The 26,690-nt window shown below is 35.8% G+C and overlaps 1 protein-coding gene across 2 annotated transcripts in view; it reads left to right on the top strand.

Moving 5' to 3' along the window:
* Positions 1-23,708, top strand: part of prodhb (proline dehydrogenase (oxidase) 1b) — a 48,321-nt gene extending 24,613 nt beyond the window's left edge. The window contains exons 7-15 of one of the 2 annotated variants that reach the window (XR_013816336.1): positions 1,435-1,508; positions 1,818-1,899; positions 5,902-5,994; positions 9,399-9,545; positions 12,447-12,622; positions 16,577-16,650; positions 16,808-16,906; positions 22,248-22,336; positions 23,429-23,708. Coding sequence is in view for 1 of the 2 variants with exons in the window: in XM_079814796.1 (XP_079670922.1) it covers positions 1,435-1,508; positions 1,818-1,899; positions 5,902-5,994; positions 9,399-9,545; positions 12,447-12,622; positions 16,808-16,906; positions 22,248-22,336; positions 23,429-23,619 (951 nt within the window). In the remaining variant the exon portion in view is untranslated. The remainder of the gene's footprint in view (positions 1-1,434; positions 1,509-1,817; positions 1,900-5,901; positions 5,995-9,398; positions 9,546-12,446; positions 12,623-16,576; positions 16,651-16,807; positions 16,907-22,247; positions 22,337-23,428) is intronic. The other variant, XM_079814796.1, reaches the window with a different exon arrangement.
* Positions 23,709-26,690: the final 2,982 nt, after the last annotated feature.

The raw sequence follows: 26,690 nt of genomic DNA on the forward strand, positions 1-26,690 counted from the left end.
GTTCTAATTCCCCTTGAATCAGACTAAATTCACAAATTATTTTGTACATTTTATATCAATATTAATGATATCTGCAATGCATTATGTTGGTTCTGTTCTGTTTACCCTTTGGGGGGGGTTATTGCTGCTTTGCTCTTATCCATGCTGGGAGTTCTTGCCCAGAACAGAACCATACCGTCAATCAATCATCTTTGACGAGAGTGGTTCTGACAGAACTTAGTTTTTATAATAAAACGTAAAAAAAAAAATCAGGTTGACAGATGTTGGTAGGTTTACGTATATCACTGCCACCGCATTAGCCATTATTTTTAACCAAAAGAGATGTAGGCGTGTTATCCAAGCATTATTGGCAAGGAAAGCCCCTTAAACTTGGGAGTGGCCACGCATGAGATGTTTCTGGGTGTTTCTCCCTCCTATCTGCTTCGAGGTCATGATAAACTGTGGCATTTCTTTGTTGAATCCACTATTCTCATAATTCTTTTGTCTTTTTATGAGTTTACTAAAGAACTCTGTCTCGCCTTCTGTACAAACGTACCATCTTTAAAGAATGATCTGGTGACTTTTATGTACGCCGGGTGATCTGTAAATGCGAAAATTGCAGTTTTGCGAAATATACCTTTTTCGAATTGCCTGAAAAACCAGCGCTCGCATGATATATATAAACTTTTTTGCGATATAGTTTGGTATATATAGTTCTCACTATTAAGTAGTTGCTTATTAGCTTGCATATTACTAGTATATTGCCTGTTTATTAGTACGTATAAAGCACATATTAATGCCTTATTCTACATCTTATAATCATACCCAATACCTAAACTTAAACGCTACAAAAACGACCTTACTAAATATTAATAAACAGTACATTAGGAGTTTACTGAGGCAAAGGTCGAAGTTAATAGTGAATATGCGTTCCCCGTACTAAAGATGTGCTGGGCATTTTTGTTAAATTTACGTGTTTCCATTGGCCGTATTTTGAATGAAAATTTAGCATTTTAAGTGGAAGATGACATAACTGCAGCATGTGCTTATAATAAACAGAACATTTACCGTAAGTTGGTGTGAACGCTATAATAGTTATCGTTATAGTTGGTGTGAACGGCCATTTATTTTTAAAATTAGGCTCATTTTCAAACTCCCCTAGAGTTAAACAGTTGAGTTTTACCGTTTTCGAATCCATTCAGCCGATCTCCGGGTCTGGCGGTAACACTTTTAGCATAGCTTAGCATAGATCATTGAATCTGATTAGACCGTTAGCATCTCGTTTAAAAAAATGCGGCGTGTTCCTTTAAGAACTGAAACATTCTTCAAAATGTATCATTTTGATTTCCATGGAACTCTAAACCCCCCATCGGTTCATTTTGGGTGAATCTTTCCTTTAATCACAGTATTTTTTCAGTGTTTGATCTGATGTATAAAAATGTGTCTTCTTTGCAGACATGTCTAGCCTGGCTGGGAGCTCAAGGCAACATTCAGAGCTACTTCTCTGATGGACGACTGCACTCATCAGGGTGAGAAACACCAGTTTCCCGTAGCTGTTCTGACACTCAGACTTGTAAATCTTCTCAATCAATCGCAGACAATGAAGTTATCATATGAACTGAGGAGAGCTACTCAAGGACTATTCCACGGGTGCTCAATTACACTGCCCCCCTCCGCTTGACCCCCTTGAGTCAACTAAACCCCATCTGTACCTGAACTCATATAAGAGCACTTTGCTCTGCAGAGTCTACCAGTTCTGTAAAGATGCAAGTCATTTGATGTTTAAAAAACGGAATCTGCTGAAATATAAATGCTGTATTTTTGTATGTTCCCCAAAGCACGGTGGACATGCTGGACTGGAACAGTCTGCTTGATGAGAGAACAAAGATATCTGATCTACTAGTTGTCCCGAACCTGCAGGTAGGCAGACAGCAAGAAACGGACACCTTAACCACAGCATAAATTAAGAGGGTTATCGATTTCTCATGGTCTAATTGGTTCTATAAACACTGCACTTGCCCCTTCACAGTTTTGAGTTTTTTCCCAGGTAATTAGATTACGAAGACATTTTTGCCTGCAAGAGAAACACAAGCACAGAAAATAGTCTTCATTTATTTTTTTGCATAACTTAAAGGTGTATGTTTCAGCATAAAAATAATATTTTTTAAAATTACTCTGAACAAAATTTTGTGGTTTGCTAATGAATGATTTGAGGTATCATTTGTTTTTGTGTCAGCATTATAAGCGTGAACTAAAACTATAACAACATTTTTAATTGAAATTAAATATAAATATTAGAAAATGACTACATTAAATGAAAATTAGAAATGCTGTCTTGGCAACTAACTGACATGTTTACAGATGTGGTCAGAATTATTTGCACCCCTGGTAAATATGATCAAAGATGGCTGAAAAAGATCACATTATGAAATAAATGTTTTTTCTCCAATTATTGGCACCCCTAGAATTCTTATGTGTAAAATATCTCTGAAGTATATTCCCATTAACATTTACAGTTTTTTAGCACACCAGTGACTAGCGACATTATCCAGTCATGACTTCCTGATTCACAGGAGTATAAGTATGAGGAAACTCAAAGGGCAAATTCCCTTAATCGTTCATCACAATGAGTAAAACCAAAGAATATAGTTCTGATGTGCAGCAAAAGATTGCTGAGCTTTACAAAATGGCTGTAAGAAAATACCTAAAGAATTGAAAATCCCCATTCCCACCATCAGGGAAATAATTTAGACAAACTCCAGCATATACATTTTTTCAGACACAACGTAGAACACGGAACAGGGTTCTATGGTCAGATGAAACTAAAAAAAACAGTTTTTTGGCAGCAAACCCACCATATGGTTTTGGTGCAAACGGATAAAAAGTACCCCATGGATAAATATACTGCTGGATCTTTAATGTTGTGGGGCTAATTTTTTTTTTTTTTGCTGAAGGTCCTGGACATCTTGTTCAGATAGAGTACTTGGTATCATGGATTCTAGCAAATACCAATAAATAAAAAATCTGGCCTCAGCTAGATATCTTATAATGGGCCGTGGTTGGATCTTCCATTAGTACAAACATCAATATCAATACAAAAATGTGTCTCAGAGTACAATATGAAGCTTCCACCGTCCCAGTTCCCTGACCTGAACCCTATAAAAAATGAGTGGGCTGAACTGAAGAGAAGAAGCACCAACATGGAGCTGGGAATCTGAAGGATCTGGAGAGATTCTGTATGGAGGAATGGTCTCTGATCTCTTGTCATGTATTTTCCAAACTCATCAGGCATTATAGAAGACTCAGAGCTGTTATCTTGGCAAAAGGAGGTTGCAATAATTGGGTGCCAATAATAGTGGCCAACATGCATTGGAGAAAAACATTTATTTCATAATGTGATTTACCACCCACTTTCAATTCTTTTACTTTAATGAAAGGTTCGAATTTTGCAATTTGTTTTAAAGCTACACTGTGTAACTTTTTTAGTTTATTCTTAGCTAAAAACACTTAGTTCTTTCAAAAATATATGTGCTCATTAATGTATATTTACTTCTTTCAAGTAATAAAGTATTCTCGTAAGTTTATAATATGCCATTGAAAATACATACGGGTGAGGGGTTCGAATGCTAGTTGCATCTTGAAAGTACATAAGCCAAAGAGGGACATACCCGTACATTTTTAACACTCGATGGCTCCGTGTCGAATGTGGACGAGGTCGAACTGGAAGCCATGTTAATCTTGGACTAAATCGGCCACCGTAGCAGTTAAAACGAAATCGGAATTGAGAGGAACAGAAACTAATATTCTCTGGATGGTCATATACCTTTTCACTGCTAGATGGGGGAAAATATCACACAGTGTAGCTTTAATAAAAGATCAAAAGTATAAACAATGCAGATTTATTTTTTTACAGCCATCTTTGATTATATTTAGCAGGGGTGCCAATAATTCTGACCACAACTGCAAGTTGAAGCACTAAAATTACTAACTGGAAATAAACTAAATTAACCATAATATAATATTTATAATAATTATACATGTTTAAATATTTAAAAATATTATTTTATAAAAGAAATTACTAAAAATTAAGACTAAAATTAAAGTGGAAACTGACATTAAAAGTAAACACCTCAAGTATGAGCAATTACAATTAGCAAGCATCACAAATAAATATAGTTTCCAAACAGGATAACAAGAAAAATAGCACAAAAAAAAAACCTATTGTTCGGTCAGAGGTTGTTCCTCTCCAAAATCGGGCATGACTGGTACTATATTTATAGCATCTGAGCAGAACTTTGCAAATAAAAGCTTTATTGATGTGACACTAGGCTATTTTACAATAAACACGTCATAATCTGTCCAAAACAGGCCAAATAAATCTTGTCTAAACAGTCTTGCGTCTATGACATTTTATGTCTTTTTGCGTTTAATATTCACAGATACTTGTACTTTTAACAGAATAAACCTGCCTCACAATCAGCGGCTGAATCCGTTGCTCTTAGAAATAAACAGCTTTTCATGAGGTAAATTTTTCCAGGATTATTCCACAACACGTCTCAAAACTATGTAGCTAAAGTATAGCACTCCACTTGATGTGTTTATTTGAGTTGATGTGGGCGTTGACTCTGGATCTTGTAGTATTTGAATCTCTATAGAACGCGCGCTCGGTGGACGTGGCGCATTAGTCAATAATGAAGAGGCTCGCGAAAGACTGACATCTCTCTCTCTTCAAAAAGATTAATGTTGCGATCACAAAGGATCACTACAAATAAGGAGAAGACGAGTACATTCATCTTGCGAAGTATGAGCTTTATTTTACATTCGTGCTTAAAATGAACCAGGGTTTTGCCATATGGGACAAAGAGCTTAGAACAGCCACCAAATCCAGATCCCACAAAACCAACAGGAATGATCCGCCTTTATAGGGAGCAATGAACACCATGAAGCCGGTGCTCCCAATCACACCGCAATCAGCCCGTCACCTGCAAACAATACAGACACCACACACACACACACACACACACGACAAGGAACAGCCAACAGGGGCGTCACAATTACATAAACAGAGAATATTTGTTTTCGTTTTGATTTACATTATTTAAAACTGACATTTTAATGTTTCTTTAGACATATGTCTCATGTTTGTGTGATAAGTATTTCACTAAGTTACAATTCATTTTCTGAAGACTATCTGAATGAACGTCATTGAGAGAGAGGCTGCAGATGTTTGTTTTCTTTATTTTGCAGAAAGCACAACATTTTGTTTTTATTGTGACTGTACACAAATAAAAGTAAAAACTTAACAGATGATAATGATGTATAACACTTGCCTGAATGATAAAAATCGACAGAGTTATTTGAGTTGAGTTGATCATACCGGCGTGACGGCCGACTCGAGGGGGTTAAGCTGGAAGTTGACACGTTGGGACCGATTCACATAGAACGAGACGCAGGTCAGTAGAACAAAAAAAGTACAAGGTTTAGAGATTCATTTTTTAACTTTAGCTGTGTTTTTAGAATGCTATGCCATGCGCAAGGCGCTGCAAAAAAACGCAAGTCTAGCCTGTGTTTGCATTCAAAAACAATGGAAAACACATTCTATGTGAACAGCCCCTTAGACCTCTCAAACAGAAAACAGGTTTTTACTGTAACATCACAAATATGACAAAGAAAACCAATGTTTACAGTCTTTATGAAGTGGCTTTCTTATTGCACAATAAACTAAAATACAATAATGCATTTTGATTTAAAATAAAAGCCCTTTACCTTAAAGATCTCTGTCCAATAAATCGAAACCATCTATCCAGACAAAAAAAACGATAAGAGAATGAAAAAAAGTATTATTACTAAGATTCACTTCCCAAATAAAAATGCACCCATATGAGTTTCTTTCCTTTTTTTATTTATTTATTTTTTGAACAGACTGGTCAGTTGGAGCCTCTTCTGTCCAAGTTCACTGAGGAAGAGGAAAGGCAGATGAAAAGGATGCTTCAGCGACTGGACGTGTTGGCTAAGGTGTGTTCATTGGCTGCGTTCCTCTTATATTTTCTCCTGTGGTATTCATGCAGAGTGTCAGAAGGTCATGCTCTACCAGACAGTCATGGATGAAGAATATAACAGAGATTGATTTTGAGAAAGCCTTCAGCAGAGTGTGGAGGTTAGAGAGTCTGTTCCGCCCCGTCGACTTGATGTGAGGAACATGTATCGGGTTTATGTCGCACTGTGAAAGGCCTCTGGTACAAGCAGTACCAGCTGTGTGACTCACAGTAGGCTCAGTGCTTCCTGTTTTTCAGCCTGGAAGTGCCAAACCAAACAAAGTTTAGAGATTTCATTTAGCAGTTTTTTCTTTAAGTTGGTTACCTGGAATACACAAATCAAAGTGTTTTACAAGTTGGAACTGTGACCTAGGGGATTTCACTCATTCTACAGCGAGTTAGTGCTCATGTGGGAGACATGGGTTTGAATTTATTTATTTGAACTTATTCCAATGTCCTTTCCTAGATCTTATCCCTACTTTCCTTACACATAAAATGACAAAAAGACCAAAACGAAACAGATTTACAATACTGTTAAAAAGTTTGGGGTTAGTCAATTTTTTTAAATTTTTATTCAGCAAGGATGAATTTATGGAAGCTTACACCATGGAATAAAGCAATTAAAAAAATCATTGCTACTTTTTTCTCAGAATTGCGAAATTATAGTTATAAAGTAAGAATTGCGTGATCAGAAGTTTATGGGCCCTATTTTAATGGTCTAAGCGCATGGTCTGAAGCACACGGTGCACTTAGCGTGTGTCCGAATCCACTTTTGCTAGTTTAAAGATGGACAAAAGCGGCCCGGCGCATGGCCTAAAAGTTTTGTCCCTATTCTCTTAATGAGTAATGGGTATGTTTTGGGCATAACATGCAATAAACCAATCAGAGTCTCATCTCCCATCCCCTTTAAGAGCCAGTTGCACTCGCACCATGGCGGATTCGCTATTTACAGTACATGGCAGAATTTGCAAGCGGAAAAACTGAACGCTTACAGGGAAACAGATCTGCTCGTCCAATGACGCCTGCTTACTTGTCATTACTGCAAATATAGGTAGGCTAATTCTGATACATGCAATGACTATCCATTATGACATGTAGGTATTTTTATATTTATGTAGACAATAATAATCTTTTACATTTTAATCTTTTAATTTTTCATTTTTAAGAATTTGTGTGTGCTGCTGCTGCCCTGTGTGAGTAATAAGCAGAGTGTACACGCGTTGTGCACCCGCCTATAGGCCCTTTAAATAACACAAAAAATACTGCGCTATTGACTTTAGACCTGGGGCCTATAACATGAAGCCGGTTTAGCTGGCTAGCCAGATATGTTTAAGCTTAGTTTGTGCCAATCCTGGGTTTTAGGTACCATTAAAGTGGTTTAGCTTTTATCAGTGTTCATCTCCATAGTAACTTACGCTCCGCGGCTAACCTTTCTCCAGGGCAGGTTATGTTCTGGATAAGAGATCTCAAACTGAAATTAGACCAATCAGCTTGGAGCAAAGTTACACACCTCTGATGCAATGAAGTCACTCCCCCTGTTTCTTCTCCAAATTAAAGGTCACTACATATCAAATGGTTTTTAAAGTCCTTGTAAAGGCAATTCTGAGATTTTATTTTGACTTTACAGGGACTTATAAAGACTAAAGTGTCTGGCTTTTAACAATGCTTATTTAATATAATAATAATTTTGAATGACTTAGATATAATTTATGTAATTATCATACCCTTAAGCAATTACACATGTATCATTTTAGTTCATCAATCATTAATAGGCACATAGTTCAAACTAATATTAATATAAATAGCCTATATAAAGGCCATACAAATAAGTTTTAAAATCAATAAATAAAGCTATAAAAATTACTACATGTGAGCTTACATGTTAAATTCTCTCTATATATCAACTAAACTAAGCTATAAAAATTACTACATGTGAGCTTAAATGTTAAATTATCTCTATATATCAACTAAACTAACTTTTACTTGCACTGACTAAGTAAGATTTTTCTTAAAGTTGTCCACTTTCATAGACAGCTCTTTTCTTCTTCCCGTTTAAATTCTTAATATTTTCAATCATGTAATATTCTGCAGAAGAGAGAAATCAATTTTGTTGCTTCTCTCGCGAGAAGTGAATCTCAGTTTCACTGATCCACAGCCTGTGATTGGCTGTTCACTGCTGATTTCACAGCTAAACTCCTAAACTCAGGATCAAAGCCTGAGTTGACAGAGAAAGCTGATGATCAGCATCATGGGACCAACAAAGCCTGAATAGATTGGTTTGGTTTTGTCAACTCGAAACTAATCCTGTAACCCTGAGTTTGTTAAACTACCATCATGGTACAGCCCCCAGGTTCTTGTTGGTCAATGGCACAGTGGTTTTCAGTTTCCTGCCTGAAAATGGCAACGCACCAACAATGCGTCTGACTCTGAACACACCTTGTTTTCAGACCAGCACGCCCATGGGCAAACAGATGGGCTTAAATGCATTTGCTATTTAAACAACGTGGCGCTGGACATGAAAATGAAAACTGCGTCGGGCTGAAACTAGCAAAAAACACTTGCGTCGTGCCTGGCGCCATATTGCACCGGGTGTATGATAGGGCCCTATACCTCGCAATTGCAAGTTTATAACAACCAATTTTGAGAAGAAAAGTCACAATTGTGAAATAAAAAGTCGCAATTACCTTTTTAATGTTTATTCTGTGGCGGAAACAAGCTTCCATATGACTTAAATGTACCAAAAGTGTTTTAATAAATGTATAACAACATTTATAATGTTACAAAAGATTTCTATTTCAAATAAATGGTGTTCTTTCTTACATTCTATAAGAATCCTGAAGAAAAATGTCACTGTTTCCACAAAAGTATTAAGCAGCACAACTCTTTTTAAAATGATAATAATAACAATAATGAGAAATGTTTCTTGAGCATCAAATCAGCATATTAGAATTATTTCTGAGGGAGTAATGATCACAGGAATAAATTACATTTGAAAATACATTAAAATAGAAAAGTTATTTTAAATTGTAATAATATTTTCAAATATTACAGGCTTTGATCAAATAAATGCAGTCTTCAACATAACAGACTTATTTTAAAAACAGAAGCAATCATACCAACCCAAACTTTTGAACTTTGTACCTTCATGTTGAACAGTATATATGTTTTAGCATTTAAACCTATCAAACAACTTTGAATATGTTTTGTTTGAAAGGTGATTGCGGTTTATAGCGTCATTATTTCCTGACAAATCCTTGGTTATGTCAGGAAAGATTGGTGAAACATCAATTCAAATGCTGCTGTCTGGGCCAATATCTTTTTTGTCCGCTGATGAAAGTGTTTTTATCTCACTGTTACATTGCCTGCTTCTCATGTGTTGAACAGCATGCGGTGGAAAATGGCGTCAGGCTGATGGTGGATGCAGAACAGACATATTTCCAGCCTGCCATCAGCAGACTCACTGTGGAGATGAAGAGAATATTCAACAGAGACAAAGCTGTCGTTTTCAACACCTATCAGTGCTACCTCAAAGTGAGCCTTGTTCATACACACACACACACACACGTCTGGCACATATGAATGGTGTTAACTTGGATCAGATGATGATATTCTGGGCTTTAGCTGCAGTGAGATGGTTAGATGCTGTGCAGAAAACATGCTGTTATAACAGAATAACATTTAGCCAATGCAACATCAAAGCTGATATTTAACACTGGTGCTTGCAATCTATCTTTGAATTGAAATTAATCCTGAAAGGAAATAAATGGTGACAATTAAACATAAAGTGCACACAGACTGATGGCAACATCATTGAGTCTCCATATACTACTTTTCTAGCATAATAGGGTTTCTTACAAGGATTCTTACACTAAAAATTCTTACACGTTTGTTGCTACTGAACCTTTAAGATATATATATACCAAATGGAATATAAACCGGAATATATAATTAAAGGGTTAGTTCACCCAAAAATGAAAATTCTGTCATTAATAACTCACCCTCATGTCGTTCGACACTCGTAAGACCTCCGTTCATATTCGGAACAAAAACTATTGTGCGCAAAAAAAATCGAAATAACACCTTTATCCAGCTTGTTATTGTCTTCCGTGTGTGCCTCCACGACGCATGCGCGAGAATATGACGTAGCGCCGGGGTTCGGGAATCCATGAAATGCACACTTAAGCCCCATTTTGAGAACTACGCTGAGACCTAAAGCACGATCAATGTAGAATCCAACAGCTTAGACACGCGCGTCTTCCTCTGCTTGTAAACAAATCCTCTGCTTGTAAACAAATCCCTTCTGGGTCATGTGTCCGAGCGCCGTCATATTCTCGCGCATACGTCGTGGAGGCACACACGGAAGACAATAACAAGCTGGATAAAGGTGTTATTTCGATTTTTTTTTTGCGCACAAAAACTATTGTCGTCGCATCGTAAAATTATTGTAGAGTCACTGTGGTGAGATGGACTTTGTAACGACGTTTTAAGTGCCTTTTATGGATCTTGGGAGTGTAAATGTACTGAATGCCAATGGAGGCCTATCTGAAGCCTTTCTGAGCCATTGGATTTCAACAAAAATATCTTCATTTGTGTTCCGAATATGAACGGAGGTCTTACGGGGGTCGAACGACATGAGGGTGAGTAATTAATGACAGAATTTACATTTTTGGGTTAACTAACCCTTTAAAATATAATATGATTTATCATCTGAACCATGTTGTGACTTGTATTGCAAAGTGACTTATATAATGCAATTAAGATGCAATAATGCCAAAAAGAAGCCATGTGTGACAAACTAAGTACACCCTTACTGCTTCCATAATCTGAATTGTGTGATAAAGTCAGAATTACGTGATATAAAGTCGCAATTGCATGATATAAAGTCTGAATTGTGTGATAAAGTCAGAATTGAGAGATAAAGTCAGAATTGTGATATAAAGTTAGAATTACGTAATATAAAGTCAGAATTACACAATATAATGTCTGAATTGTGTGTTATAAAGTCAGAATTACATGATATAAAGTCGCAATTGCATGAAATAAAGTCTGAATTGTGTGATAAAGTCAGAATTACATTATTTCATGCAATTGCGACTTTATATCAAGTCAGAATTAAGAGATATAAAGTCGCAATTGCATGATATAAAGTCAGAATTGTGTGATATAAAGTCGCAATTGCATGAAATAAAGTCAGAATTACATAATTTAAAGTCGCAATTGCATGATATAAAGTCAGAATTAAGTGATATAAAGTCGCAATTGCATGAAATAAAGTCAGAATTACGTGATATAAAGTCGCAATTGCATGAAATAGTCAGAATTACATAATATAAAGTCGCAATTGCATGATATAAAGTCTGAATTGTGTGATAAAGTCAGAATTGAGAGATATAAAGTCAGAATTACGTGATATAAAGTTAGAATTACGTAATACAAAGTTAGAATTACACGATATAATGTCTGAATTGTGTGTTATAAAGTCAGAACTACATGATATAAAGTCAGAATTACGTGATATAAAGTCACAATTGCATGAAATAAAGTCAGAATTACGTAATATAAAGTCGCAATTGCATGATATAAAGTCAGAATTGTGTGATATAAAGTTAGAATTACGTGATATAAAGTCGCAATTGCATGATATAAAGTCAGATTTGTGTGATATAAAGTCAGAATTACATTATTTCATGCAATTGCGACTTTATATCAAGTCAGAATTAAGTGATATAAAGTCGCAATTGCATGATATAAAGTCAGAATTGTGTGATATAAAGTCAGAATTGTGTGATATAAAGTCAGAATTGCATGAAATAAAATCAGAATTACATAATATAAAGTCGCAATTGCATGATATAAAGTCAGATTTGTGTGATATAAAGTTAGAATTACGTGATATAAAGTCGCAATTGCATGATATAAAGTCAGAATTGTGTGGTATAAAGTCGCAATTGCATGAAATAAAGTCAGAATTACGTAATATAAAGTCGCAATTGCATGATATAAAGTTAGAATTACGTGATATAAAGTCGCAATTGCATGATATAAAGTCTGAATTGTGTGATAAGTCAGAATTACGTAATATAAAGTTGCAATTGCGAGTTTATATCTCGCAATTCTGACTTCTTTTCTCAGAATTGAGATAAAAAAACTTTTTCTGTTTATTTCACAATTCTGACTTTATATATCGCAATTGCGAGACAAAAGTGAGAATTGAGTGACAAACTCGCAATTGCAAGAAAAAAAAGCAGAGTTTATATCTCACAATTCTGACATTATATCTTGCAATTCTGACTTTATATCACGCAATTCTAAAAAAGTCAGAATTGCGAGACGTAAACTCAATTATTAGATAAAACTATCTTTTTAATTTCCTGAAATGTTGCATTTAAAATAAGGTTATCTGTTGCAACGTAATGAATTTTCTGTGCTCAGGAGGCATTTGATAATGTGTCCATGGACGTTGAGCTATCGAGAAGAGAGGGCTGGTGTTTCGGTGCCAAGTTGGTAAGGGGGGCTTACATGTACCAGGAGAGAAGCCGAGCAGTGGAGATTGGATACGAAGACCCCATCAACCCTGACTATGAATGTACTAACAGAATGTACCACAGGCAAGAAATGTTCCAAACTCTTCCTTGAGAATTTCACATTTGAAGTCTGTTCTTGAAAACTAGTGAGCTGCCTTGTTGTGCTACTTTCTACGGCAGCATCTGAACTGAAATGGACCCTCGTAAGTGACTCATCTAAAAGCTCTTCTTGGGCAGCAGCTCCATTAACAGTTACTCACCCACGGAAAACAAATAGAGCTACTCGCAAAAAACGCACAAGAGACTCGACTAACAATCACAGCTGATTCCAATAGAGTCTGACGCAGGGCCGCGGGAACCGGGTGGCCATGGACTCCCACTTTCAGCCCACAACTCTGTGGTCTGATATTTAATATATGTCCTACTTCTCTTAGCTTACATTAAAACCAAATTTCAAATATATGCTGTACTAGTTTTTTGAATAGTTTGAATGATATTATATGCTTGATTTCGAATTGTTCTATAAAATTACATTTGTTTGATATCTACAGACTTGATCTCTGGATTAATTCATATTAAATGATGGCCCGATTTCACAGACAGACCCTAGATTAAGCCAGGATTAGACCTTAGTTTTTCCAATTAGGACATTTAAGTAGCTTTTATAAACATGTCTTAGAAAAAAAAATCATTACTGGTGTGCATCCTGAGACAAAACAATGGCACTGACATATTTTAAAGGGTTAGTTCACCCAAAAATGTAAATTCTGTCATTAATTACTTACCCTCATGTCGTTCGACACCCGTAAAACCAACGTTCTAGCCTGACGTCGTCATACTCAATTCTAGTCAGAATATGAGTCTGATACTGCTCCGTTGGGCTGTGATTATGGGGCGTGTTTCAACCGAACCAGGAAAGACCTCAATTGGATAGACCTACAACCAATCAGAGCAACGGAGCGACCGAGCGACGCATAACGTTAGTAGTCAAATGTCAACAGAACTCAACTGCACTGTGTTGCCAAGTCCACGAGTTGAAGCGACCCCAATTATGTGATATACAGACCCAGGAATGCGAATTTTAGCAGGCAGTCCTTCCAAAATAACACATATTTTACCCCCCAAATGCCTTTTTTTCCCAGAGAACCCCCCTGGAAAGCTTTTGGGCTTGTTTTTGGCTAGTTTTGAGGAACGTTAGCAATTGGGCGGGTTTTGTTGTAAAACTTGTCTGCACGCACACTGGAATAAGTAGCCTAGCGTTAGAAGAAAAAGATGAGTGTAAACGAACTTTGCCGGTGTTGTGAAAAAGAATGTAAGGATACACAGAGTACTTACCAACACGATCATCATTTCTGAGAGAAATAGTAAAGGTGAATGTATATACGAACAAGTTCTCCGTTTAGGATTAGAACAAACTCAACCCAAGCGCCTTTGATGATGTGGATGATTACGTTACTGTTGATCATCTATCCATCATCGTCTAAAGCCCGCCCAGACAATTTCATTGGTCCGAACAGTTTCTGTTCGGGCATAATTACTTCTCTATGGATCAAGTCCAGACCGAACTGCCCGAGTAAAAATTTTGTGGGCGGGGCTAAGTTCGGCTGGCATCCAGGCTACCTCCGTTCATCTTCGGAACACAAATGAAGATATTTTAGTTGAAATCCGATGGCTCAGAAAGGCCTCCATTGGGACAATGTTTTTTACACTCTCAAGACCCATAAAAGGTACTAAAGACGTGGTTACAAAGTCCATCTCACTACAGTGCAGGTTCTACAATAACTTTATGAAGCAACAAGAATAGTTATATTACTTATATATATATATATATAATATTTATATAGTGATGACCGATTTCAAAACACAGCATCATGAAGCTTCGAAGCGTTATGAATCAGCGAGTCAAATCATGATTCGGATCGCGTGTCAAACCGCCAAACTGCTGAAATCACGTGACTTTGGTGATCCAAACCGCTGAATCGCTATATAAGTCGTTATTTAGGTTTTTTTTGCGCACAAACACTATTCTTGTGGCTTCATAAAGTTTTTGTAGAACCTGCACTGTAGTGAGATGGACTTTGTAACGACGTCTTTACTATCTTTTATGGGTCTTGAGAGTGTAAAGTGCATTGTGCCAATGGAGGCCTTTCTGAGCCATTGGATTTCAACTAAAATATCTTCATTTGTGTTCCGAAGATGAACGGAGGTCTTACGGGTGTCGAACGACATGAGGGTGAGTAATTAATGACAGAATTTTCATTTTTGGGTGAACTAACCTTTTAAGATGTCTGTGAAACCAGGGGGAAAGTACTGTAAATGCAAACAACACTGGCAGGATATCTCAATGCCAAGACAGCATGGAATACAACGGAACACAAAAGAAGATATTTTTGATGAAATCTGAGCGGTTTCTGTCCCTCCATTGACAGCTATGCCACTGCCACTTTGACGCTTCAAAAAGTTCATAAAGAGATTGTAAAATGAATCCATATGAATTGAGCTGTTTAGTCCTAATTTTATAAAGCGACATGATCGCTTTATAAGATGAACAAATTTAATTTAGCCTTTTATTCACATATAAACATTCATCAACTCACACATCAGTTGTGGTAAATGGAAGCTTAAGCATGTTCGCTTGACGTGCAAGAACCAATGAGGTTCATTCTTGTGTAACGCAGCACGTTTGAGCTTCAGCGAGAACCAATGATGTTCATTCTCGTGTGTTACGCAGCATTTTAAGCTTCAGCAAGAACCAATGAGGTTCATTCTCGTGTTACGCAGCACATTTGAGCTTCAGCAAGAACCAATGAGGTTTTTTCGCGTGTAACGCAGCACATTTGAGCTTCAGCAAGAGGTTTGTTCTCGTGCATAAAGCAGGCTCATTTGAGCTTCTGTTTATGGTCGCTGATCAATGTTTATATGTGAATAAAAGCCTAAAATCAATCTGTTCATCATATAAAGCGATCAAGTATTTTCAGAAAATTTGGACTAAAGTGACAAAGTGGTAGTTGCGTAGCTGTCAATGAAGGGACAGAAAGCGCTCATATTTCCTTAAAAAGATCTTAATTTGTGTTCCAAAGATGACCGAAAGTCTTATGGGTTTGGAACGACATGAGGGTGAGTAATTAATGACAGAATTTTCATTTTTGGGTGAATAAGGGTGAACCTTAGAGTCTTGTCCTGGACTAAAATCCATGTTTGAGCTGTTTTAACTGAAAGCAACTTGTACTAACATGTCTTGAAATATGTCAGTGCTCTTGTTTTGTCTGCACACCAGTAAGGTTTGTGTCTAAGGAACATTTATAAAAGCTACTCAGATGCCCTGAAAGGTATAATCCTGGTTAATTCTAAGCCCTGTCTGTGAAACCAGGCTTAAAACTCATACGGGCACTCTTTGTGACCTATGTGTTTACAAACATCGCACAGTCATTTGTTATTACTGTATAAGGATTTAAAAAAATATATTTTTACTCACAAAGAGCAATTTCTAAGATATTTTATGCTGTAGATCAATTAAATAAATATCTATCAAAGACTATAACTTTTTAAGATTTATTTCATTTCATTTTAGAAATCACTCTTTAAAATTCAAGGTTTTCCAAGACCATGAAAACCCTGTTTTAATTTGAAGACAAATTAAAGGAGGACTTATATAATTTTATTATGTCAGTCATCTTGATTTTTTTTGGGGCCTTATTTTAAATAATTTATGTAATTTTGTGAACCCCTGAAAGTTTACTGAGGCCTTCTAAAGAGCCCTGGGCCCATGATTGAGAACCACTGGCATTTAATTCCTAAAATGCTGTCTTGGTGGGCAATTTGCTGTTTTGGAACAGAAAATTACAGTAAAATCCTTCATTTAATGAGAAAGTAATGATTCAGGAAATGCGTCAAGTTCACGTTGCCTCTCTTTAAGGAGCAAGATGACATGGCCAAGTAGTTTTTCTGAGTCCAGATCAACAGTCCTAAAATACTTGTTACATACAGTATAGATCCTTATCTGAACATTATACTTACCCTGAACTGTGCTTCATTCAGACGGTCTTGTGTGCTGACAGAATGTTTCAAAGGCAGGAGAGATTTATCTAGACTCTTGGCTTATCTCACCATAGGTAAGCCTCTTATGATTAAGGCACATTCTGACAGCTTTCAAAATAAATCAGATCTTTTCAAAAGCTTTTGTGTTTGGCGGTCAACAGTCAGGTTAAAATGTTGGCTGAAAGTGCCGACCAAAACCAGGATGATTTATGAGCAGCTGGTGTCTTTCAGATGTCTGGATTACGTGCTGGAGGAGATCGAACAGAATAAGAAAGCAAATGTCATGGTGGCATCACACAATCTAGACACTGTTAAGCATACACTCAGAAGGTAGGACACTTTTTTTTACTCTCCTTCTTTCTTTCAATTATGTACTGTATGAACCATCATGAACAAATGTCATTTCCACCACAACTCAAATATCCAGATATTTTGTGGTGGAAAAAATGGTAGTTGAAATTACATTTTGGAATACAATGGCTGACTCCTTTTATCTTGTTAAATGGATAGTTCTCCCAAAAAGGAAAAATTGCTGTTAATTTATTCACTCTCAGACCATCCATGATGTAGAGTGTCTTTTTTTTCTTCTTCAGTGGAACATTGAAGAAGAATTGTAAGCTGAAACCGTGGTCTTTGTTGATTCATATAATGCAAGTCAATGGCTACCATTACTTTGAGAGTCCAAAAAAAGCATACAGGCAAAACAAAATGAATACCCTTGGCACTTGAGGATACATTGAGGTCTTATGAAGCGAAACGATCAGTCTGTGCATGATACTGAACATTATTTACAGCATTATTACCTGTAGTCCACAGCCTTGGTGGGTTCCAGACAGTCTGTTCATCATATAAAATGTTTGCACGGAGGCTCAAACATTGGGAATCTGTGAAAAGTCAATCTTCCCGATAGACCCTTTTTCACAGACTGTGATGACGCGTTTTAACCGTCATCAACATCGTAAAAGTTTTTTTTAAAGCTGCAGTCCGTAACTTTTTTTGGTTAAAAATGATCCATACTTTTTTTTTGAGAAAATGCACAACAAGCCAGTATTCAAAACAATCTCCTTACCGTAGCCCCATTCGCAACGGTAATGCGTCTGTATACATAAAGAAAGAGTCCGGCTAGTGGTAGTAACACATGTTCTTCAGCGGATCATTTATAGCCTTTTCTCACAGCAGCTGGAGTAATTAAACGTATCATTTTGATGGTGGATTGTAATCCAGAAAGGACCAAACAACAATCATCAGTGACAACTGGAGATTCACTCGTAGTCAAAAGCAAAAGAATAGACTATACGGAAATTGAAATCTACAGGTAACGCTAAGAAACATTAAATACACAGTCACGCAAATCTAATGCTGTTAACATTAACAATTTGAGAACAAAGTATAGCAATAATAATAATTTGCACAGTTTTGATGTTATTTGAGCGATCATTAGATTGAATTACCGTCTAAAATTTCCATCTTTCATTTTGCGTCTAAAAGACGTCAAAACACAGCCCAGGCGTCTAGGCTAAAACAAGGCTACATTTGGGCTGTCAGTGAAAATCGAATAGACGTTTAACCATAGCCCAATAATAGACTAGTCATCAATTAGATGGCTATTGAACGACCACATATACATCTAATACTAATAGACAACAAAATGATGGCTAAAGGATTCTTTTCACTCAAATATAACAGGTTCTCAAAAATGACACACCATCCCAAAAAATTAATAATTAGGTTTTATTTAGAAAAAGAACATTAACAGCATAGACAATTTAAGACTTGTCTTGTTAGAAAAAAATATTCTGTAATGTGACCTGCTGAAATGTCACGGTTCCTACACATGATAACTAGGGGTGTAACGGTACACGTATTCGTACCGAACCGTTTCGGTACAGGGCTTTCGGTTTCTTAATACAATTATCAGTTAACACTCGGCTTGTTTTAAGCGCGCAACACACTACAATCCGAGTTCCCACACGAACATATTAAGTATTCAGTCCATTTGATCACAAAATTCAAACGATAAATGCCGTTTTGATGCTCTTTAATGTGGCGTGACTGATCACAGTTCAAGCGGAATGCAATCCTCTGTGAACGCGATCGATCATCTCTTCCTAAAGAATAAACATGAATGAACATCTGACGGTATGTTGAGGATACATTACAACTTACTGTCACGTATCATATGTGGTGTAATCGCTCAATCAGTGTTTCAACGCCGGAAAGACCTAAATATGCTTGTAAACTAATTAAATGTGTAAACACATTTACCTCAGGCAGTCAGTCAGTGTCCACAGATTTTTATTCACTAAACGAACTCTTTCACTAAATATATGCACTATAATAGCCGTTATATTAATTATATTCTACTTAACCTGTTAGTGTGTCTTGATTATTTCATTTGTTTAAATAAACCTGTCATGAAAATGACAGACATAAATTATTATATTTCAACAACGAATTTGAGAAAAAAAACGATTTTATAATTAGATTTAGAAGTTAATGCAAAAACTGCCTTATGTGAAGTTTACATGTTTGCGTACTTGGTTATATGAGTGTTGATTATTATATCTAAAAATAAATAGCAATTTAGGCTAATAGTTTGGGCTCTGTTGTTTACCTTAATATTAATGTGCAAGTAAGGGCTCCCTATATATTTTACAGCAATATCTTCAATTAACTTTTAGTTATAATTTAATTCATTTAAGGACAGACACTTTTTTTTTCTTCAGTAAACCACTGTTTAATAAAAATAAATAAAAAGCAATTTTGTAAAACTCATGTCGTTCGACACCCGTAAGACCTCCGTTCATATTCGGAACACAAATGAAGATATTTTTGTTGAAAGCTGATGGCTGAGAAAGGCTTCAGATAGGCCTCCATTGGCATTCAGTACATTGACACTTCCAATATCCATAAAAGGCACTTAAAACGTCCTTACAAAGTCCATCAGACCACAGTGACTATACAATAATTTTACGATGCGATGACAATAGTTTTTGTGCGCAAAAAAAAATCAAAATAACACCTTTTATCCAACTTGTTCTTGTCTTCCGTGTGTGCCTCCACGACGCATGCGCGAGCATTACCTGCATCAAATTACAAAAAAACTAGTTAACGCTGCTGTGAGGGTGTTTCTAATACAGCGGCTGTGGGAGTGACGGTAAAATGTATTTATTTCTTGTCAATTTCTCTCAGATTTTTTTCCTCTTTTGAACGTTTTGAAAACACTATTGTCGAGTTTGTGTAATTTGAGCAAATGGGTACACAAAAAAATATATTTAATGTAGTCTCTCATTCACCGCTATTGAAGTTTACCCAAATATGACGACAACTGCTTCAGAGCAACCTTCAAATGTGAAAAGGGTCCATTGAGATCACGCAAGCAAACTTTATCTTAATTTTTATACAGGTTACATTATCCAGGATGAGCACAAGTAATTACAATTTTGTGGATTGGTAATAATGTTGTTGACTGTCTCGCTTCATTAGACCTCAATGTATCATCAGGAGCCACAGGTCCTATTCATTTTGTCTTGTCTATATATATATATATATATATAGACAAGACAAAATGTGTGTGTGTGTGTGTGTATATATATATATATATATATATATATATATATATATATATACTGTGTAATTTTGATGATAATTATATCACATTTTTTACATGATAATTTTTATTTTTATTTAATTTTTTTTGACTCTCAAATTAATGGTAGCCATTGACTTGCATTATATGAATTACCAAAGACCACGGTTTCAGCTATAAATCTTCTTTTCTGTTCTACTGAAGAAAAAGGTCACCTACATCTTGGATGGTCTGAGGGTGAATAAATTAACAGCAATTTTTCATTTTTGGGTGAACACATATTCCTTTAAAGCTATTTTCATTGACAGACTTTTATACACATAATTATATAATCATTTTTGCACAATTTCACAAAATTGGAAATGATTGGAAATCACACATAATAAAAGTTGTAGGTGATTTTATCTGTTTTTTCTTTTTATATAAAAAATTCCATTTAGTGTACGTAAATGTCAGTTTTTTGAAATAGTGTGTGTCCTGGCAAACCCTTCATTATGGGGACAAAATGTCCCACAAATATGGCAATATCCAAAATCCTTGTCCTTGTGGGGACATTTTTGGTCCCCGTGAGGAAAAAAAAACAGCTTATAAATCAGACTAAATTATGTTTTTGGAAAATGTACAAATGCAGAACGTTTTCTGTAATGGGTAGGTTTAGGGGTAGGGAATAGAATATAATGCGTGCGTATGTGTGTGTGTAATCTCTCATATTTCATCTCAATTTTGAGGTCGGTAAGATGTTTTGAAAGAAGTCTTATATTCACCAAGAAACATTAATTTGTGAAATATTATTACAATTTAAAATAACAGTTTGCCATTATAATATAATGTATTCCTGTGATGCAAAGCTGAATTTTCAGCATCATTACTCCAGTCTTCAGTGTCACATGATCCTTCATTCTAATATGCTGTTTTGCTGCTCAAGAAACATTTCTTATCAATGTTGAAAACAGTTGTGCTGCTTCATATTTTAGTAGAAACCATGATAAATGTGTTGAATAGAATGTTCGAAATGACAGCATTTATTTGAAATAGAAATAGTCTTTACTGTTACTTTTGATTAATACATTTTTGCTGAATAAAACCCCAAAACCTTTGAATGATAGTGTGTATCAATAAAATGTATACATAGAAAAGTTAAAGGTGCAGTGTGTAATATTTATAAATATCTATTGACAGAAATGCAATATAATATACACAACTATGTTTTCAGCGGTGTATAAAGACCTTACATAATGAACCGTAATGTTTTTATTACCTTAGAATGAGCCATTTCTATCTACATACACCGCGGGTCCCCTTACAGTGAAGTCGCCATTTTGCGCCATCATGTTTCTACAGTAGCCCTAAACGGACAAACTGCTCTACAGAGCGCTAGCTACTCTCTGCTGTCTCAGACGATGACACGCCTGTCCTGTGTCAGCCACCGTAGCTTCTCTATGTGCTTTGAAAGGGAGGGGTGAGAGCTGGGTTGTTGCAATTTGCAACCTCACCACTAGATGCCACTAAAATTTACACAGTGCACCTTTAAAGCATAATTAAATGACTGCATATTGATATTTCTTAGATAATAAAAATCAACATCTGGACATAAAATTAAGAGATGTTAAGCACAAAACAAACGCACATTTAGAGTGTAGTTTAGGTTCTGTTCTTCTTTGAATCATCATGAACATTTAGATCCCTGTGGGAGTAAATTAATTTGTGTAAATTAATAATGTAATGTGCAATCATTAATTGTATGTAATCACTCCCTAGGGGTATAACCTCATTTGACAAAGGTGTGCCAGTGACTGATGTCATTAACATTGTCTGTCACAATGTCAAAGGCTGGCGCCAGGGCATGATTCGTATGGAAGTACACAATAGTTATCCTCCTATTACATCATTCACACTTAATATCAGCTTAAGTGTTTCAGAATGTGTCTTGTTCCTGCGTGTAATGGCTGTAACTGATAAGACGGTGTAAAACTTTGAGTGAGCAATCACCAGAATGTATCCGGTATTAAATGACCTTGCCAAAGGGGCGTCTCTCATTTTTCACTTTCTGTGACGGCGCTCTGTGTGTTTATGGTCTAACAGGATGAATGAAATGGGTCTGGCACCCACAGATAAGAAGGTGTACTTCGGCCAGCTCCTGGGAATGTGTGACCAAATCAGCTTTCCGTTAGGTGAACCACACACACACACAGTTTTTACACACAAAATTACAGCAACACTTTACAATAACGTTCATTAATTTTAAACCAGTGCTATTTTATTATAATTGAGATACTATTATATTTTTTTGTAATATTTTAAATTAGTTTTTATTTCCATATTCATTTTTATTTTAGTTGGAGTTTTAATAATTGAGTATTATAAAACCCTATTATAAACTAAAAATATTTGCAATATTTGATTAAGATTTGTGAATTGTAAATTTCCGGATTAAAAGTATAATGTACATAATTTAGTTTATTTTCCTTCATAGTTGTGCTTGTTTCATGTTTCATCATCTTTTATTTATCTAAAAAAAAAAATCACAATAATACCACATATAATAAATGTATACAATTATACATGTAATATTAATTAATTAATTTATATAAATGCAATAGTGCTGGGCAATCGATTAATCGCATCCAAAATAAAAGTTTGTGTTTACATAATGTGTGTACTGTGTATAATTATTATTTATATATAAATACACACACTTGCATGTATTTATTTAAGAAACATTTGCATGTATATACTGTATATATATTTATATAATTTATCTTATATATAAATATAAATATTTTATATATAAATTTAACATATTCTTCTTAATATATGCATGCATGTGTGTGTATTTATATATACATAATAATTATACACAGTACCCACACATATATTATATACTTTAATTTTGGATGCGATTAATTGCAATTAATCGATTGCCCATATATATATATATATATATATATATATATATATATATATATATACTTTTTATATTAATTTAGAAAAAAATATAAATATATTATATGAAGATTTTGATTGACATGACATCAATTGACATGCATTTAATATATACTCTTAATGAAAGTAAACAATATAAAGTGTTACCAAAAGTACAGTTATAAAATTAATGCCAATCAAATCGTCAACAAAAAAACACACACACACACACACACACACACACACACACACACACACACACACACACACACACACACACACACACACACACACACACTTGAAAATATTGCTATTTTTTTCTTGTCTGTTCATATCTCTAGCTCAGGCAGGATTCCCAGTGTACAAGTATGTGCCGTATGGTCCGGTGAACGAGGTGATTCCCTATCTGTCCCGCCGGGCACAGGAGAACCGCGGCATTATGAAAGGAGTGCAGATGGAGAGAGACCTCCTATGGAAAGAGCTTGTGCGCCGACTGAGCAGTGGAGAAGTCTTCTACACACCTACTGTATAAAACACACTCGACTTCTCACCAGAGACTCCTTACTTTTGTTTTTTGCTTGTTCACCCAGCCATTCATAAATCTTTTTCCCCCCACTCTCACTGAGGCTGTTCTTTGTGATATAGCTGACATAGGATCCAAAATAAGATCAAAATAAGAAATTATGTATTATGCATAAAAAATTAAGCCTCTTTTTAGAACCTTTTCTAGTTTTTCCAAGTCATGTTTTTGCATTGCCACATTACTTTCATGACAGTTAAGCACGCTTTGCTTGAAAGTTCTCATTACTTTAATATGCCTGAATGTTTTATTTATGGTAACTATGAAAACGGTGCATCTAGAGCTGCTCAGACATATCTATCAAGTTTTAATGGGTGTGGGTTAAAATTATGTCAATTATGTCATATTTTACTATATTTTACCAATATAACATTGTAACACTTTACAATAAGGTTTCATTTGTTAACAGTTAACTACTTTAGTTAACATGAACTAACAATGAACAACACTTCATCAGCATTTATTAATCTTAGTTAAAGGAACATTATGTAATTTTTGCCACTAGAGGTCGCTTGTTTAAAACACATGCGTAGTTTGATGACGCCTTGTTTTCGCGGAATCATGGGAGTAGTTGTCTTCACTTCTACAGCCGGTGGAAAAGAACCCGAAGGGACTCCTATTCTCCCAGAAATCATATTCATGCTTGAGCTAATGTATTAATTTTTTATTTCTGTATGTTACGTTACTGTAACGTTACTGTAGAATGAAGCAGGGTGGGGCCAAAAGCCGCTGGAGCGGAACGAGGCCGCTGAAGCGACTGCTAATGAGAGACAAGCACAACACATGGCTCGAGAGCAGTGGAGCTTTTCTTATGCCACAGGCGACCGCTTCTGTTTTTTCCAGTCATGGGTATGTAGGATATCGTAGCACTGTTTCATCATATTAGAGACATTTGAGTGTGTTGAAAGTTATGTTATAATGTTACTCTGTGCATTCGCTCGGCAGCTACTATGAGACACTTGTTGCACACTGCAGTGAGCTAGATTGATATTAGGCATGGTAAAACATCATACTCGCGGTAAATCAAGAAAACAAGATTTAAACAATAAGACTAACTGTGTTGAGCTATAATATAACAATGGAGGGTAACGCGGGTATGATGTCATTGATAGGCGATGCATGGACCGTGTCCTGGTTAAAATTGTTTAGTTCTTCAGATTTAAACATTCTTGAAAACATTTGGGATAATGTAAGTACACAATTCAACAAAATATATTACATTGTTCTAGTGAATTTTGGATATTTTAATCCAAAAATCGTACATATTATGCCTTTAATGTTGAACTCAACAAAATGTAACAAAAAAGAACCACTACGTAATCAATACATCATCAATTCTTCATCATCAAGTGTTGTTGTCTTACCCTGATTCACTATGGTATGCCTATTATAAGTAATATTAAATAATATTTTAGACCTTTCAGGATGGTTTTCGCGAGAAATTGTGTATATGTCACTCACCCGTGCATGTTTCGTCACAGAGAAAAGTTGCTGGCCACTAGGACGCGTATGGTGTGGGAGTGGCATAGGTTAGTTGGCAAAACGAGCTAGAAAGGTTGACATGTTCTGAAATGTATAAAAGCATCAAGATTATATTTGAGAATATATATTTTTAAGTAAGGGCAGTCCTTCCGCATTACATTTCACATTCCAGTTCAGTTGGTGGCGGCAATGCACCAAAAGCTTAGCCTGACGTAGTCATACTCAGATTCTAGTCAGAATATACTGCTCCATTGGGCTGTGATTATGGGGCGAAAATGCCTCTGCACTCAATTGGATAGACCTACAACCAGAGGTGGACAGTAACTTAGTACATTTACTTGAGTACTATACTTAAGTACACTTTTTGAGTATCTGTACTTTCCTTGAGTAGTATTTTTTCTGGAAACGTATGACTTTTACCTCACTACATTTGAAAGACAAATATCGTACTTTTTACTCCACTACATTTCTATCAAGGCCCTCGAAGTAGAAAGTCGTAGCCGCTATGAAAGTTAGTGGATGATTTATTTTCTTCTTTAAAACGTGATTCTTTGGTTTTGTTTTGTTTTTTGCAGACAGCCTATCTGTAATCACTCTTGTAGGATCACATGAAGTTCAATGATTTCCAAGTATTTTTTTGAACACCAATCAATTGATGGCAAAATAGAAGGCGGCAGTTCCCAGACGCAGTGCGCGCAAAAGTCAAAATTCAGAAGAGCAAACGTGGATAAGTCTAAAAAAGTGTGACGACACGAAAGTGCACACAGAAAGCTGCCTCTCAAACGCTAGACAACAAGTACTGAATTCTATTGACTAAAATCGTATTATAGTCAATTAAAACGAACTAAAACAATCCAGATGCCTAAAATGTTATAGTCAAAAGACTAAAACTAAATCAAAATTTGCTAGCATATGCTAGCATGTCAGATGGAGCATGACTGGCTTAAACCACCATGATAGAACAGTGTGCATTCATACAACAATGCAACAACAATAAAATAATGCGTTTACTTTTACTTTTGATACTCAAGTACTTTTAAAAGCAAGTACTTATGTACTTTTACTCTAGTAAAAATCTAGCTTTACAACTTTCACTTGTAATGGAGTAATATTTAACCAACAGTACTTTTACTCAAGTAATGGAGTTGTGTACTTTGTCCACCTCTGCCTACAACCAATCAGAGCGACGCAAATTTGTCAATAGAACTCAACTGCACGCACGCTGGAAGAAGTCGAAGAAGAAGATTAGTGTAAATGATCTTTGCCGGTGTTGTAAAAAGAATTTAAGGATGCACAGAGTACTTACCAACACGATCATCATTTTTGAGAGAAATAGTAAAGGTGAATGCATATACGAACAAGTTCTCCGTTTAGTAAACAAATTCAACCCAAGCGCTCTTTGGTGACGTGGATTATTACGTTACTGTATACTGTTGATCATCTGTCCATCATCGTATAAAGCCCATCCTGACAATTAGATTGGTCCGAACATCTCTGGTTCGAGCATTGTTTCTCCACAACGGATCAAGTCCAGACCGAAC

The sequence above is a fragment of the Gobio gobio genome (assembly GCF_949357685.1).
Source record: "Gobio gobio genome assembly, chromosome: 4".
Classification (NCBI taxonomy): Eukaryota; Metazoa; Chordata; class Actinopteri; order Cypriniformes; family Gobionidae; genus Gobio; species Gobio gobio.